The 17,832-nt window shown below is 35.8% G+C and overlaps 1 protein-coding gene across 6 annotated transcripts; it reads right to left on the reverse strand.

Annotated features, from left to right (window-relative positions):
* Positions 1-12,185: 12,185 nt before the first annotated feature.
* On the reverse strand, positions 12,186-16,860 carry LOC122314066 (uracil-DNA glycosylase, mitochondrial). 6 transcript variants are annotated; one of them, XR_006243588.1, is made up of 7 exons: positions 16,509-16,860; positions 16,016-16,410; positions 15,663-15,693; positions 14,153-14,288; positions 13,374-13,457; positions 12,929-13,301; positions 12,186-12,515 (listed from the first exon to the last, which is right to left on the reverse strand). XR_006243588.1 is itself a non-coding variant. In XM_043129451.1 (6 exons), the coding sequence occupies exons 1-6, from the start codon at positions 16,783-16,785 to the stop codon at positions 12,449-12,451; spliced, it is 990 nt and encodes a 329-aa protein (XP_042985385.1). In that variant the 5' UTR covers positions 16,786-16,859; the 3' UTR covers positions 12,186-12,448. The 6 variants fall into 6 exon arrangements, 2 of the variants coding, with proteins under 2 accessions (XP_042985385.1, XP_042985384.1); XR_006243589.1 differs by having other exon boundaries at positions 12,929-13,276; positions 16,016-16,413; positions 16,509-16,859; XR_006243587.1 differs by having other exon boundaries at positions 16,016-16,413; positions 16,509-16,859.
* Positions 16,861-17,832: the final 972 nt, after the last annotated feature.

The raw sequence follows: 17,832 nt of genomic DNA on the forward strand, positions 1-17,832 counted from the left end.
TCGGCTACCACATTCTCTACTCCTTTCTTGTCCTTGATGATAATATTGAACTCCTGGAGTAGAAGTATCCATCTAATCATCCTTGATTTTGCATCTTTCTTTGTCAATAAATACTTGGGAGCTGCATGGTCAGTAAAGATGACTATAGGAGAACCAAGAATATATGCACGAAACTTCTCTAAAGCAAATACCATAGCAAGTAATTCATTTTTAGTAGTAGAATAATTTTTTTGAGCAAAATTCAAAGTTTTACTTGCATAGTAAATGACATAAGGAAGTTTGTTCCTACGCTGTCCAAGAATAGCTCCTATAGCAAAATCACTTGCATCACACATGATTTCAAAAGAAAGTGACCAATCAGGAGGTTGAATAATAGGAGCAGTGGTTAGCAAAGTTTTAAGCCGACAAAAAGCTTCTTGACACTCGGGTGTCCAATCAAATTTTACATCATTCATCAATAGCTTACATAGAGGCTTAGAAGTAGAGCTAAAGTCTTTGATAAATCTCCTATAAAAACCCGCATGCCCAAGAAAAGATCTAATGTCTTTTATTGACTTAGGTGTAGGAAGTTTAGAAATCAACTCAATTTTTGCTCTATCTACTTCAAGTCCTCTAGATGAAACAATATGTCCCAGAACAATGCCCTGTTGTACCATGAAATGGCACTTCTCCCAATTAAGTAGCAATTGCTTCTCTTCACACCTGGCCAAAACAGCTTGTAAATTGGTTAAACAACTCTCAAATGAATCACCAAATACAGAAAAATCATCCATAAACACTTCTAGGGTGTTCTCAATCATGTCACTAAAAATGCTAAGCATGCATCTTTGAAAAGTTGCTGGTGCATTGCATAAACCAAAAGGCATTCTCCTAAAAGCAAAAGTACCAAAAGGACAAGTAAAGGTGGTCTTTTCTTGATCCTCTGGTGCTATTTCTAATTGATAGTAACCGGAGAATCCATCTAAGAAACAATAAAAGGCATGTCCAGCAACTTTTTCTAACACTTGATCAAGAAAAGGCAAAGGAAAATGATCTTTCCTAGTGGCGGCATTCAACTTCCTATAATCTATACACATGCACCAACTAGTAGGAATCCTAGTAGGAATCAATTCATTTTGTTCATTTTTAACAATGGTAAGCTCAGATTTTTTTGGAACTACATGAATGGGGCTTACCCACTTGCTATCCGAGATGGGGTAAATGATACCCACATTAAGTAATTTCAGCACCTCATCTTTAACCACTTCCTTCATTGTGGGATTCAACCTTCTTTGCATTTCCCTAGAAGGCTTTGCATCAGCTTCTAAATAAATCCTATGGGTACACTCCAAGGGACTTATACCTTTTATATCAGCCATTGTCCACCCAATAGACTTTTTATGCTTCTTAAGGACATCTAGCAATTTATCTTCTTGTTCACTAGTTAAGTGAGAAGAAATTACCACAGGGAAGGTGCTTTGTGGTCCTAAGAAAGCATACTTCAACTCCAATGGAAGAGGTTTGAAGTCCAAAGTTGGGGATTACTCCTCCGAAGGCTTGAGGGTTGATGTCAATGGTGGAAGTTGCTCAAATTTTGGCCTCCATGGTGGTGTAACTTGCTGACCTATTGAGGAAACAAAAGATGAGTCATTAACATTATCAAATATTTTCAAATCTTCTTCAAATTCCTCTAAAGAATCAATAAGTTGAAAGTAATGTGCAGAATTTTCATCAATGAAATTTTCCAGCAAATTCACTTCATGAACTTCCTCAACTTCTTGTGGTTGCCTGCAAAGATTGAAAATATTTAGCTCCAAGGTCATATTTCCAAAACTCAACTTTAAAACTCCACTTCTACAATTTATGAGTGCATTAGAAGTAGCCAAGAAGGGTCTTCCTAAGATAACAGGTGCTTGGAAAGTAGAATGATTAGTCAATTGCATGTCGAGTACGACAAAGTCTACTGGATAGTAGAATTTGTCTACTTGAACCAAAACATCTTCCACAACACCCCTAGGAATCTTAATAGACCTATCAGCCAACTGCAATGTGATAGAAGTAGATTTCAACTCACTCAATCCAAGCTGAACATAAACATTATAAGGCAATAAGTTCACACTTGAACCTAAGTCTAATAATGCTTGGCCTATTTTTGAGCTCCCTATCATGCAAGCTATGGTAGGGATCCTGGGTCCTTGTATTTGGGAGGAGTGTTGGTTTGGATAATAGCACTAACCTGCTCAGTAAGAAAAGCTTTCTTTTGCACATTCAATTTTCTTTTTATAGTGCATAAATCCTTTAAAAATTTAGCATAGGTAGGAATCTGTTGAATAGCATCTAACAATGGTATATTAATCCTAACTTGCTTAAAAATTTCAAGAATTCCAGCGTGATGCTTATCTTTGTGCAAAGGGGTTAACCTTTGAGGAAAAGGTGCAAGTGTAGTGCTTGGGACACTTTCAGATTCCAAAAGATCATGTGCCTTATTTTCAGAAGGAGGTTTAGAAGTGTTACCATTCTTTTCTACCTCTTGAGCTGGAATGCCAATCACCTTACTACTTCTCAAGATTGTAATAGCCTTGACTTGCTTGAAATTTGAAACTCCTGCCACACTTTGAAATTGGTGGTTTTGGCCTTGGGGATTAGGCTGAGATTGTGTAGGGAACTTCCCTTTCTCTTGAGCACTCATGGTTGTAGTCAACCTTGTGACTGACCCTCGAATCTCTACAGTGGCTTGTGAATTTTGACTATTGATAGCAGCTTGGCTTTACATGAATTGCTGAAAATTGGTGGACAGCTGCTGGAAGTTGGTGGATAATTGCTGGAAATTGTCTTCAAGGTTCTTTTTCTGAGCTGGGACCATGTGGTTGGCATATTGAGATGGTCCTGGACCTCCTGGAGTAGTGTAGGGTACAATTTGTGAAGGACCAGCTATGTTGGGTGCAGGTAAAGCAGCTTGATCACCTCTCCAACTGAAATTAGGGTGATTTCTCCATCCCGAATTGTAGGTGTTGGAATAAGGACCTGAAAAAGATTTAGCAACCATATTAACAGCATTAGATTGATCCAAAAGAACTTCTTTAAAAGCTAGAATGGTTGGGCAATCATTAGTTGAATGGCCTTGGCCCTCACAAATATTACAGCTCAAGGTAATCTGAGGTACAGCTTGTACTTCATTCACTTTCTTCAGTTCTATGGTTTCTAATTTCTTAGAAATCATAGCCAACCTAGCATTCAAATCATCTACTTCTCTCAGATTATATTTCCCACCCCTTGAAATTGTCCTTGAACTTTCCGACTTATCATGAACATTAGATGTATCCCATGATTGTGCATTTTCAGCTAGATAATCAAAATATTCAAAAGCTTCCTCAGGTTCTTTGTTAAAAAATGCTCCATTACACATGGTTTCTACAAATTGTCTCATTTTTTGTTGCAACCCCTCATAAAAAAAACTAATGACCCTCCAATTCTCATATCCATAATGAGGACATGCATTTAAAAGGTCTTTGAATCGTTCCCAACAATGATAAAATGTTTCCACATCTTTTTGGCAAAAATTCATGATTTGTCTTTTCAAAGCATTGGTTCTATGCATGGAAAAAATTTCTTTAAAAACTCAGTTTGCATTTCTTACCAAGTCCCAATGGATCTAGGTCTTAAAGAATTCAACCATGTCTTAGCCTTGTCTTTTAAGGAAAATGAAACAGTTTCAATCTTATGACCTCATCAGTGCATGTTCTATCCATGAATGTGGAACACACTTCTTCAAACTCTTTGATATGCAAATAGGGGTTTTCAGATTCCATACCATGAAAGTGTGGTAATAATGGAATCATCCCAGGTTTGAAATTAAAAGCATTTGCATTAATAGGTAAAATGATGCAAGAAGGTGTGCTAGTCCTAACAGGCTGAAGATATGCTCTAAGCATCCTGTTTGGATTCTCCACTTCCCTATCATGATGCTTATTTTCAGCCATGATGCTATCAATGTCTAAAGATGATTTAACAGAAGATGATGCAGAGCTAAAAGATGTCAATGATTCTGTCCTAAACAGTCAAGATGTATGGTCTCTAGTCCAACCAGTCATACAAACAAGAGCAGATAATCAAAGACCATGAAAAATAAACAGAGAGAAAGGAAAAAGATTAGATGTCACCCAGACTGTGAAAAGGTTCACAGCTCCACAAACATCCTCTCAGCAGTAGAGGAATGCTCTAAATAAGCACCAGTTGTCCCCTACAAATGCCCTACAATATATAAATGAAATGATATTATAGTTTAAGTATTTCAAGGGCAAATATGAGACTTTGATGTGTAAAAATATTGGCATCAATTAATTTGACATTCAATATTAGAATTTGATGCATAATTAAGTGTTCAATCCTATTTGATAAAATAAATCACTCATTTAAACAACTTAATTATGCAATTCTAACCCTTTATCAATGTCACTATAGGAAATATGGTACATCCCAGTTAAAGATCCATTTAGAGGAACAATGCAAGAAGAGTCCAATATTCAGATAAGGAGAAGAGTCAATCTAGACTAGATATTAGACTATAAAAAATGGCGGGTGAGAGTAGTGGGGTCCGACATTGAAGGGATTTACAAAATATAATCCCAATAAGTGTAGTAGAAAGTTAGCTCATATGGTTATCATAGACGAGAGCTACCTTTTCAGTTTGTAGAGGGGAGAGGGTTCCAAGAACTGTCCAATAATTGGAACCTAGATTTACACTTCCTTATTGCCACAATGGCAAAGGATATTAAAAATATATACAGAAAAGATAAAAATGTTTTGAGTGGCCAATTGGCTTGTTTGGTAGTTTGCCTCACTACCGATACTTAGACTTCCATCCAAAATATGAATTACATGTCTTTGACTGTGTATTTTGTTGATTCTAATTGGAATCTTCACAAAAAGATTATTAAGTTTTGTCAAATAATCAATCACAAAAATGAAACGATTGGGAAGGCCTTGGAGGCCACAATAAAGGAGTGGGTTGGCACATATTTTGATAGTTTTGGTTGATAATGTCTCGTCTAATGATGTAGCATTAAGATATCTAAAGACTTATCTCAGAGAAGCAAAGAAGACAGTCTTGGGTGGTGAATATTTCATGTTAGATGTACTACACATATCTTGAATTTAATTATGACTGGGGGGTTGAAAGATGTTAATGGCTCAGTTGCACAGGTTAGAATGGCTGTGAAATTTGTGAGATCTTTTCCTTCTAGATTGGAAAAATTCAAAGTTGCTGCGAAGACTGCGGGCATAACATCGAAGAAGGATCTTTATACTGATGTTCCTACTAGATGAAACTCGACCTTCTTGATGTTGGAGGCGGCCCAAGAATATAAGATAGCCTTTCAATTATCGAGTGATGAAGATATTTTGTAATACCCAAGCCCATAACTTGGCTCAAGCTGCGAAAATTTTATCCTTTTGGTGAAAGACACCATTTAGGAAAGGGATCTCTTTTTCTTTCCATGTTTTTCCCTCCCACCCACAATAATTTCTACTCCCTCTTTCCTTCCCCAATGTTTTCACCCCCTTCTCACGCTTTTTCATATCTGCACCCCCAAGATTTCCCCAACCGTTTTTCCCTTCCCTTACCCACATCCTCATTTCTCTCAAATACTCTCCCTCATTTTTATCCCTTTCCCTATTCTCAGATCAACATTTTTGCTCCTCAAGTTCCTATAGCCAACCACCCAGCCCGTGTGCAAACAACTCGGCACCGAGAGGAAGGAACCAACCATGCAGCCCCTCATCACGGCCAAAACTCCCCAAGCCGCCTACCTCCAGTTCATGAAAACACCTCCCAACACAAAACACAGCAACCACGGCTCCTCTATCCACAGCAGAGAGCCACCACAGGAAGTCCACGCTGAGAAGCCGACACCCCAACCACTCCAAGAGCTACTGCTGCCCAAAGCCACCACGCGTGAATTCCTTCAACCACGGAACCCCATCCTCCTCGCAAGGCGCTACTTCATGTCAGAGACTCCTTGAAAATAGCCCAGCCCTTTTCGTTGTCACAACCATGCAGCAAGAATCACCACTGAAACTTCGTCATGCACAACCCAACCCAACCTCTATTTTCATACACCCAAAACAAAGCACCCCAAAGCCATCAACAACCCTTCCGAATGGACATCTCAACCACTAGCCACGGTATGGTGACGTCCAACGATGTCGTCATTACTTGCCCAAAAAATGCCAGTCGTTGCAACCCTGGGTCCATCATTCGTTGCCCCTTTGGTGCTCCTCAACCACACCTTACACCATCGATCTTGTCCAGCTACTGCTTCCATCATCCCCGGCCTTTTCTCTCGGTGAGTTCGCCATCGCACAGCCTGTTGGTTTTGCATTTTACGTAAAACTCATGCATGTCTTTTAAGTTGTTAGAATAAATTCGTGTTTATGTTTTCACACTTACTTTTAATCTACGGAAGATATCATATTTTGGACTTACTATTTTATTTGCTGCCCGTAGTAGCTTCATTGTACCTTGTTTCAAAAAACTTATATTTTTAAATGTGCTGATTTCACATTTATATTCTGTGAAATCAAGTTTGTAGCTAATGTTTTTATAATTTGATTTTTGGTAGTAAATTGTAAGTACTTTAAGCCTATTATATGGAATAAATCTTGGATAGTTTTAAATTAGATATGATTAGAATTTTACGATGATTTTTAATATAAGTATTATTAAATATATTTTATGAACTGCTATTGTTTAAGAAATTTATGATTTCCTCTACAATATATGTTAGTAGTAGTAAATTATCATTTTAATAATCGTATAAAGAGATATGAGTTTTAAATATGATTAAGTTAATTTTTGAAATGAATTTAAGTTGTTTCGCCATATTTTGATAAAAGTTATATTATAATAAGTTAAGATTATTTTTTATGATAATAGTATTTATTAGATTTTTTATAACTAAATGGTTATCAAAGCTATTTTTGTAGTATGAGTTTTAAGTGGATGGAGAGTTTTAGCAATCCTTTTAGAAGTTTAGTAACATTTAGTATTCCGTATAAGTGTCGATTAGTTTTCATTCAGCTCAATTGTGGAAAGATTCAGAAAAGCTAAAAAGTACATGTAAGCGGGATTCCTATACTAGATTTGTTTAAGAAATGAACTAATGTTGGTTTGTAAAAATGTGCACATTATGTTTTGAAAAGAAAATGTGAAATCGGCCTCAGTTATGTGTTCTACATTCACTCATGAAATCTATATGAAGGAGAAAATGCTTTTTTGACATGAAAAGTGTAGACATGAGCAATATTTGACATGTTCTGAAATGTGGAAAAGAGCGAATATGATATTCGAGATTTTCGTACATGTGATAAGAAATGTTTTGGATATGTTATTGATCATTTGAAAATGATATGAATGTATTCCACACGTGATTTGATATGATCTAAATATGAAAAACCTTTGGCATACTTATATGCTTTCATTCTGATTCTGAATATGGTTATGATATGATGATACTAGCTCACATGATATGGTTGGTACCAACATAATATGATATGATATGAGTGCACCAACTTTAGAAGCAAAGTGGTCTTTTGTGAGTTATTTCCTATGTGCACACTTAGGGCTCTAAAATTGAAAAAAATGAAAGTTTCTCAATATGATATTACCTGGTTTGGCCATTGAGGATAACACAACCTCACCACAGGGGTTAAACATGGTATATGATATGATACGATTCGATATGATATAATAAGATGAGAATGTTCAGTTATGTTATGCCAAAGTGTTTTTTATTATGAACAGTTGTTTTATTCTAAATATGAAAAGATTGAAATGTCGCTCTGTTTTTCTTTCCTAATAATATGTTTTGAGATTTGCATGTGAAAATGAAATGTTTTTGTTACCTGCATATGAAGCTTTATGAAAAGGTTCATGTTGTACACACTAGTATACGTGTGCTTTGCTTACTGAGTTGTTTATAATTCACCCTTATCTTCACAATATTTTTCAAATAGTTGGATATATCAGTTGAAGGTCAGATTTTGAAGCATTGGGTGAGATGACTTATGAATGGTGGATTAAGCATTGGCGAAGTTTATTAAAAACTTTTATTGTGTTATAATGAATTAACATTTTGATAAATTAATTATATTGAAGAAATCAGTTTGAATCACAATTTCTATATGATATTGGGAATTTGGAGTTTGTAATTATATTGTTGAAATTTGAGCTTATATGATAGGAGGTAACTCTCCGACCCCCTCGAGACCGGGGAGTTACACACTCAATATATCAAATACTTTGATGAGCACGGAGGATTAGGAAAGCCTAATGATGATAATTGAGAGATAGTTTCTACTTTTGTTGATTTTATCGGACTTTTTTACAAGGTCACATTGAAGTTATCTAATTCTTTGTACCCTACATCTCATGAGTTTTGTCAACAAATATATAGGATAAAAGAAGAATTAGACGACATGTGTAGAGGTTCCAATCTATGGATGAGGGAGATGGCATTGACCATGAGGGTCAAATATGACAAGTATTGAGGAGATTTGAGTAGACTAAATATTTTGTTATATGTAATTGTTATTCTTTATCCCTATCTGAAAATTGATGACATGGTATATGGTTTGGGACTTGCGCACGATCAAGCATGGGCTGATCTTATTGGTGATATGGCCTGAGATAACTTGACAAAATTGTATGATGAATTTACTGCAATTAAGGGTGGTACTGCATCTACTACACCTACACGTACCCCAACGCCTCCTCTAGACACCGGGGCAACAAAGAAGCATAGATTGGCATGGACTAAGATCCTCTCACATAATCTCACACTAATCCATCAAGGTCAATCTACAGAGGCAAAGTCAGAGTTAGAAAACTATTTGTCAAGGGATCATATTCAACAAGATGATGATTTTGATATATTAGGATGGTGGAAGGCGGCAGCAAAGAAATATTCCATCCTTTCTGAGATAGCTCGTTGTATTTTGGTCATCTCTATTAGCACCATTACCTCAGAGTCAACCTTTAGTACTGGAGGTCACATATTGGTTCATTTTCGTAGTTCAATGTCTCCTAAAAATGTGGAGGCATTGATATGCACACAGAGTTGGACAATAGGAAAGGATATTCATGTTCTGGATGTTTTAGATTTTAAGGAGACCGATGAGGATGAGGGTGGTGATCAGCCTGGATCTGGACCACCTGGTAATTGTTGTTTTCATTTTATTATTTTGATTTATTTATAATCATTTCGATTTCATTGGCATTAATTTTTGTATTAATAGTTGTAGCAACATATGAGACGACTCAAAAGACATATACCATCACTACAGTATGACTTCGTGCTAAAAGACCCACCATTGCCAATTTGCCATTTTCCATAGTACATAGGTTTGTACAATTTATAATTTGTATGCCATTAGTTGATTTTGTTGTATTTATATAATTTTTTTTATTGTAAAATATGAATATGTGCAACTCAAGCCTCAAATCTCAATAAGTTAATAAAAAGTTTACCTGCCAAGGCCGCCCCAAATGTCACAGTCAAAGACTCAAATAGCTCTCTTAGTATCTTTAGAATATTGAAATTTGAATCATTTGTACGTATTATATATTCAGATATTTGTAATATTGATACAATATCACTTGAACACTTTTATGTCTGTAATTTTGTAATTGTTTAGCGTAAAATTTTGTAATAACTTAGTTATTATTATTAGTTTATTAAAGTAGACTAGTAGTCTGTGGTAGTACTTCATTAGTTCATTTGCTCTAAATTAGTAAATTTGTATCATGTATATATTATTTTTATTCATGTAACTTTTTTTTTACTTTGGTTTTTTAACTTTTTTTTTTTTCCTTCTAATTTTATGAGCCCAAAATGGCCCAGAAGCTGTTTCTAGGCCATTTTAGACCCATTTCAACAGTATCTGGGCCACAGTTTTGGGCCAAAGGCCCAGTAGGGGTGGGGGGCAAACAGATTGACCCCCCTAACCCGCACCCCGTTATCCGGGATGGGGTACCTCGGACCCACACTCTGGGAGCGTGGGACATGAAAAAAATCTACAACGGAGGCGGCAGGCAAGGGGGGCTACCCCGCCCTGTAGGGGGTGGGTAGCACCCCTACTTATTATGGTAGTCCCAATTATCATTCTCCCCGAAATAGTCGGAACTGTGCCAAGGCCCGTGGAGCATCGTGTCCCGTATTGGATGATGTCGAGTAGATCAGGGACAAGCCTCGAAGAATTAATGAGGATGATACTTCAATTTTTTAATGTGGTTTTGGCACTAATAATCAAGCTGCGTAAGCAACTTGGCATATACTAGATATCTTTTAGTCTGTAACTAAGGAGTTCCAATTCTAGTACAATGTCTATTTATTTTGAAGACTGGTTGAACTAATGATGTTACTTTTGAGTATGCTTACATGAATGAGACGTTAGGATGTTTTGAGATTGGTATTCTGGTACATTATGTATTGCTCAAAGAAAACAATATCCACTACAAACACTCCATACTATTAGATGCATGTTAGGTGCACTATTTATTATCACGAATGAAAGTATGTGACCTTGTGTTGCATGTCTCAATACTTCAAGTTGCATCAAATCCCAAGCAGAGACTGCGGGCCTCATGTTCTTAGATAAGCATTGTATCTCATCTGCACAATCAACACCAAACAGACTTCTCAATAGCTCTCAAAATTTGAGACAAGGTGATCCACTTTGGTTTGGTGACAAGACCCTCAAGGAAGCCTACACAAGAGTATATAGAATTGCAAAATCACAAGAAGGCTCAATTGCAAATCTTTTAGACCTATCCAGTAGATTCCCCACCCAATGGAACGTCACTTTCTTCACTACTGCACAATTGGGAGATAGATGCATTCACTAGATTCCCCCCAATGGAACATCATCGAGAGAGGTAGACGAGATTGTTTAGAGTCATTCAAAGAAAGGGAAGTTAACACTTCACTCATCCTACAAGTCTGACTATGCACAATACAATCTCATTCCTATGCAAGAGTATTTGGAATAAGACACCCCTAAAAGCAACTTTCTTTGTATGGATAGTTTCCTTAAAGAAAGATCCTCATCATAGATAAACCCTAAAGAAACTCCATAAAATCATAATGAATTGGTATTGCATGCACAAGAAAAATAGGGAGACTATGGATCATTTTACTTCTTGGTTGCTGCAACCCTATGATATGATTTATTTGCTAGAACTGGTCTAGGTTGGGCTTCGCTGAAAAGGATAGTTTAGTTCTAAAAAGTTGGAGAGGATAAATGGTAGTTTGCAAATTTCAGCAATATGAAAGATGATCCCCACTTGTCTATAGTAGTTGTCTTTGGTGGAAATTATTTGTTTTTAGAGATGAGATGAAATAAATTGAAATTAAAATTAAAAGTTAAATAAAATATTATTTTTATATTAAAATTTTAAAAAATTAAATCACTTTTTTTATTTTTATATTGAAATTTGAAAAAATTGTATTATTTTTTTTTATTTTATATAAGAATCTGAAAAAATTATAATAATTAATATGAGATGAGATGAAAATTTTCTAAAAGTGAACAAAACTAAAAATTTTGAGTTGAGGGGTCAATAGAAAAGCTTCTAACTTTCTTTTTTAACATCTTATTCCATTAGTCAGTCAAAAAATTTCAATAATCTGAAATCCCATTTAGTTATACAGATGAGATGAGATAAGATAAAATGTTTTATATAATAATGAATAAAATATTGTTATAATATAATTTTTTAATATTAATTTTGTATTGAAATTTAAAAAAGTTAAATTATTTATTATATTTTAAATGAAGATTTAAAAATATTGTAAAGATGAGTTGAGATTAAATGAGATAAGATTTTTAATTTTATCTAACCAATCCAGCCTAAACATCCATCACTTCTTTGTATATCTAGACAATCATGAATGTATGGTTTTTGTACATATCACGTGTACTTGGACTATTGACTATTTCTATCAATAAAACTTGTTTACTGATCAAAATAATAATAACAAAAATAATATTAATAACAATAGCCAGTGCACTATTTAACAATTATGTTTAATATTAACCAAAACGAAATATACCAGTATTTGTTGTTAAATTACAAGCTTAAAAAGCCTAGACTTGTAGTGCTCTAAATCTTTTTTTTTTTTTGCATAAATATTGTAGTGCTCTAAATCTGAAGGAAAACTTCGTTTCATTATAAGTGAATCAGCGGGCTTCTACATCAGCATTTTAGAGTAAATAGTAAATACAATCTAGAAACAGGCAAGGACTTCTTGTCATGTGTGTGCTGTTTCTGGTGGAGCCACTGGAAGAGCCCTGGTCTTGTGGAAAATGGATTTACGTGACAGAAGAACCAAAAATTGTCTTACTAGTGCATCTCAAAAGGGATTTCAGCGAACACAAAAAAGACTTTCGGATATAAGTTGGCCCATCCAAGTCAAAGTTGCCAATCTATAGAGGTAACACCCATTTGCTCCAAAAGCTTGTTTGTGCGAGAAAAATGCCTGCCACGTTATGAGAAATTAACTTGGTATATAATATGTTTCTGGTACATGCAACTGATTTATACCCTCCAGATAATTAGACAAATGTATGACAAGACATTATCCCGTTTAAAAGTAAGCTTGACGCAGCTAAATTCGAAGTAATTTTGTATCTTTAAACTTGCATAAAATGTAATTATAGGAAACCAATACCAAAAAGTAAGCTTGGTGAGGCTCATACAGTATCATGCTCACGAAAATATGAAATTTTATCTTAAAACTTTGCATAAAACGTATTGTAGAAAAAAAATATATACAAAAAGTACGCTCGGTGTGGCTAATACGGTGTCATGCTCACCAATAGTCTGAACTTTCATATTATTCAACTTGAATCAAGATATAGACAAAAAAATACAGAGAGGAAAAGAACATACCAAAAGATTAAATAATATGGGATCAATACACTTTGCATCTTAAACTATCAAGAGTTTTACATTTTGGACCCAAAACTACAAGACAATGACACTTGTACCCTCAAACTACCAAAACCTTTGCATTCTCCATTAAGATCTGACTGTCAATCGGGCAATGTCAATTATTTTTCATTTCTTTAAATAGTCATAGGATACAAAGTGTAAATTCTGACAGTTTGAGGGTGCGATGTATCATGTATCAGATTTAATAGTTTGGAGTGCAGAGTGCAAAATTCCTTATAGTTTTAGGGTGCAAAGTGGTGTACTTTCTCCAATAGTTATGCCAGCACAGAAACTAACTGGTATAGTCTGTAGGATGCACCGCAACTCAATACTTCAAATGAAGGTAACAAGTAGTATTAGCTACAACCAATAACATTCTCGTATACCATTAAATTAAACTTACCTGCATCCAAAAAAGCCTCTGTTTGCTGACAAACCAGAAGGGTGTGCTGCTTTGAGAATGTGATGCTTAGTCTCATCAATCAACCTAGGTAACATCTTTTAATTAGATGCACAGCAAAAATAATCAGCACAATATCGCCCCCCCCCCCCCCCCCCCCCCCCCCTCCGGGGGCCCCTCCCAGGGGAGCCCCTGCAATTCCCAATTGTTATGTGCAAGGAAATTGAAGCCTAAAACAACAGAACACAAGTTCTTCTGACCTCATTTATCAAGAGAATGAAATCAACGTTAATAAAGAAATAATTCACCTTTTTAGTTTGAAAATACCATATTATCCCAGCTAACACAAGTTGCAGATAACACCAAGCAGTTCGGTTGAGTAGCACTAAAGCATGGAATTGAATGCCTCAACAAGGCTGAAAACCAAATCCTACCACTCATCACTTTGGTCTCCATCCGAAGGATTAATAACAAGAATTGGCTTGTGCACATAGACCAGTAGATTGCACAAGCCAAGGGTATTCATGTTACTGTGGGAACACTTAACATTGCAACAGGTGTCAAGATTTTTCCGCCGATGTACCTTTTAGGCAAAATAATTGAAGGGAAGATCCAAATGAATAATTTATTGAGCATTCGCTTTTGTACGCAAGCCCATGGCAGGAAGCTTGTGTATGCGTGAAGTGTGAGTAACAATAGAGAAAGGACAGCAGTTTTGTTTTTGTATGCCTTTCTCAGAAAATTATGTTCTACGCAAAACTAAGATCCACAAATTGTAGTACCTGGATTTCTCTTGAGCAGAGTTCCCCCAAAGGAGAAAAATGACTCCTTGCTTCTTTTGTGAAATTGTTTTAATAACGGCATCAGTAAATTGCTCCCATCCTTTCTTTGAATGAGAATTAGCCTGGTGTTTCCTAACTGAATACAAAAATCAAAGCCAAAAATAAGAAACAAATAAAAACAAAAAATGAGGAAGCAGCAAAATAAGTGTTACAAAGAAAGAACTTCTACAAAAAATAATAATAACAATAATAAGAAGCTCGGGTTCAATAGAAAACTAGTCCAATATTGTGAGTAATACGGAAGTTGAAATTCAACTACATCATGTTTATTGTTGAAAAAATGGTCTGTTGTAACATTATTCAAATTCAAATCCATATTACAAAATGGGTTGGCTTTTCTTGACAAATCCACAAGGTCAGCAACATGACAAGTTCCAAATTGCATCTATTTATGGTAATGAAAGGAAACATCAATTTCTCCAAAGAGCCAAGTTTTTGGCAATTGAATGACAACATGGGGCCCCAAAACCTGAGACACATCTACAAGTGCCTAAAGCAATCTAAGCAATAAGGTCATTATGTTGTGGCAGTGGAGTTTCAGGAGCATGAAGTCTATCTTAAGTTGTAGAATGGTGTTTTATAGTTTAGATAGCACATACCCTTAGCATGTGCATATGCAGGAATGACACCCAACATCCAAATTGGAGACCATGGCTTTTGTCTACAAAGTGACCCATTACCATCATGTTGTTTGTCCTGACAAAGGGGTGAGGAAACTAAACTTGGATCCCCCAAAAATTATTATATATGAAAGGTATAGCGATTCCCTTTTAACACCCCCCCCCCCCCCCCCCCCAACCAAAATAAAAATAAAAATAAATAAATAAAAAAGAACACCAGTAAGAAGTATTATGTAATACAAGAACCCCCAGTGGGAGACTTATATATTAGGTAAACCTTAATTTTCCTCTCTCAATTTCTCAGCGCATTATCTTAGTCACCAGGTACGTACTACAACCAGTGGAAGCTCCCTTTCATATTCTTTTAAGCCTGTTCAAGTTAGCTATTGTTACTAAGAAGACTGTTAAGTTAAGCCATTACACATCCACTTCATGTGGATTATGACTTAGTTGATTTCTGTGATACAGTTACCACGTATGAAATTTTGTAACGATTAGAATTTACATGGAACCAAAATTGTAAGTTGCCAACAACAATGGAAGTGTAAACCTGAATTATCTTGAATATCATCAAAACCGTCAAGGTTCAGAGCATGATACTCAACTGATCTATCCCAGCCCCTAAATGAAAATTACTGGCTTCACCTTTGCTTAAATAGGTCGATATACAAAGTAAAACGACTCGAATTGAAATTTTTTAAGATAACTGCTTTTCTGAATATACATTTGTCATAAGCTCTAGACAGAAAAGGCAACAGAAAGATAGAGTTTTGGAATCATTAGATGTCAATGAAGTTCATGAGAGGTTCTGATAAAATGTGAAACCTTACCGGTGAGAACAGCATTGAGCAGTAGAACACCCTAGAACACAATTAAAATATATATCAGTTCATGAATTTTTTGAAAAGATGCTATTATGTCCTAAAATCATGCATGTAATTCCAAAATTGTGAAATGTTTTTGCACAGAAATAGTATGTTGTTCCTCATAATGAATGGGAGGAAAGCCGAAAGAAGCTGCAAAAACGTATTGCATTTTAAGAAGATGCCAAATGCGCTGAGCAAACAATTCCCTCTGCTCCCTTCCCTTAGCAAACAATTTAATTTTATGAGAATTAGGTTGTTTTGTTTCAATGAAACCAAAAATCCAAGCTCTCTGCTGTTAAGAAGATTGCAGTCGACACCTGTACAGCCCATTTCTGTAGATTCCCATGCGACGGGACCGAACAGCCGAGGTCCTGGTGCAGTTCCTTAAAAATATTGAGTAAGCTGGAAGGGAGCTTCATCCCTTCGGGAACAGAGAATGAAAGGCCCATTGCTTGACCGGGTCCATGATAAGGATCCTGTCCAAGAACAACAGCCTTGACAGTATCAAAAGGGGTAGAGTTGAGAGCATTAAAAATCAAGTGGCGAGGCGGGTATATGGGCACACGGATGCCAGAGCACATCTCGGTTTCCAGAAACCTGCAGAGGTTCAGGAAATAGGGCTTCTGAAGTTCCCCCGGCAGAGCTTCCAACCACGTCTCCTCCACCAACAGTTCCGCCAATTTCAAATAATCACCATCACCGTCACCTTCACCTGCTGCAAATCCACATTAACCGCATCTCATTTTTTTCTTTTCGGTTTGTAGTAAAGGGGGAAGAAGAAGACGAAGGAGGAGGAGAAGTAGCGTGTACCTTTGGCCTTGTAGACTTTCTGGGAACAGATTTTGAGATTAAGCTTTGCTTTGGCTAGCAGTCTGTTGAATTCCATGCGGGCTTTTTGGTGGCCATTGATTAGGGTGGTATCGTCTTCGGAGCTGTGGTCGATGTGAGACTCGGACTCGGAGTGGCAATGCGCAGTGACTGATTTACAGACTGCTGAATCAGGTGATGAGGATGAAAGTTTGATGCGCTTAGCAGCTGCTGCTGGTTTGAAGAAATCCATTAGGGTTCTGGACGAACCCGAAGCCATTATTTCCTTCGTTTTTTTCTCGATTCTGATTTGAAAGCCTTACACTAAATTGGGAAAGAGAGAGTGAAATAAAGACTAGGCTTAGTTTGTTTTAATTATTTATTTTATTTTGTTTCAAAATTTGAAAAGTTGAAATAGGTGAATTGAGGAAAGAAAATTTTTAAACAAAAGTCTATACACAATATATTATATATTCTTTTAATTTTTTTAATTTTTTTCTTTTATCAAATATTTGATATATAGATAATAAATAAAAAAATTTCATTAATTTAAAAAAAAGAATTCAAAAAAATAAATTTAAAAATAAAATGTATAGTATGTGAAGCTTATGGTTCTTGAAAAAAATTATGAAAATAAAAGAGATTTAAGAAAAATTTAGATGCAAAAAGTCTTAATTTATTTTATATAATTATTATAATTTTTAAAAATTTTATATTATTTATAATAAATAATTTAATTTTTTAAAATTTTAAAATAATTATATTATTAAAATTAATATTTTAATAATATTATATTTAATTTTCATATCGACTTATCTCACAGAAATTATTCCAACCACACCTAAATGCACGCCCACGGACTGACGGAATACTCATGGCCACGTTCCCTATTTTAAAAGATTTTGGGAGGGAAACGTAGAAGTAGCTGAATGTGTCGGGGAGGGAAAATTCTGGATAGAAACTGTTTACTCGTAAAATCTCTGTTCCGTATTAATAAAGAGGGAGTTGACAATTGTTTGGCACGTAGACGGACGAAAATATCCTTCAAAATGTGGCATTGCAGCTCCACAATTTCGATGCCCTTTTGGCCATTTGGCTTTTTGCCACCAAGTTTACTTTTCTTCTTTGGTGCTGTTGTACTTGATTCCCAGGAAAAGCTACTGCCCTCTTTTCAAGAAGTTCTCACTTTTTTAGATTTATAAATCTAGTGGCTTCTGTTGGAACTAGGACTGTTCATCCGAATTTTAGGCTGAGAATTCGGGTATACCCAATCCGAAACCCGAGTTTCAAATCCGGTCCGGATTTCGGACGGGATTAGTGCAGATTA

The sequence above is a fragment of the Carya illinoinensis genome, chromosome 6 (genome assembly GCF_018687715.1).
Source record: "Carya illinoinensis cultivar Pawnee chromosome 6, C.illinoinensisPawnee_v1, whole genome shotgun sequence".
Classification (NCBI taxonomy): Eukaryota; Viridiplantae; Streptophyta; class Magnoliopsida; order Fagales; family Juglandaceae; genus Carya; species Carya illinoinensis.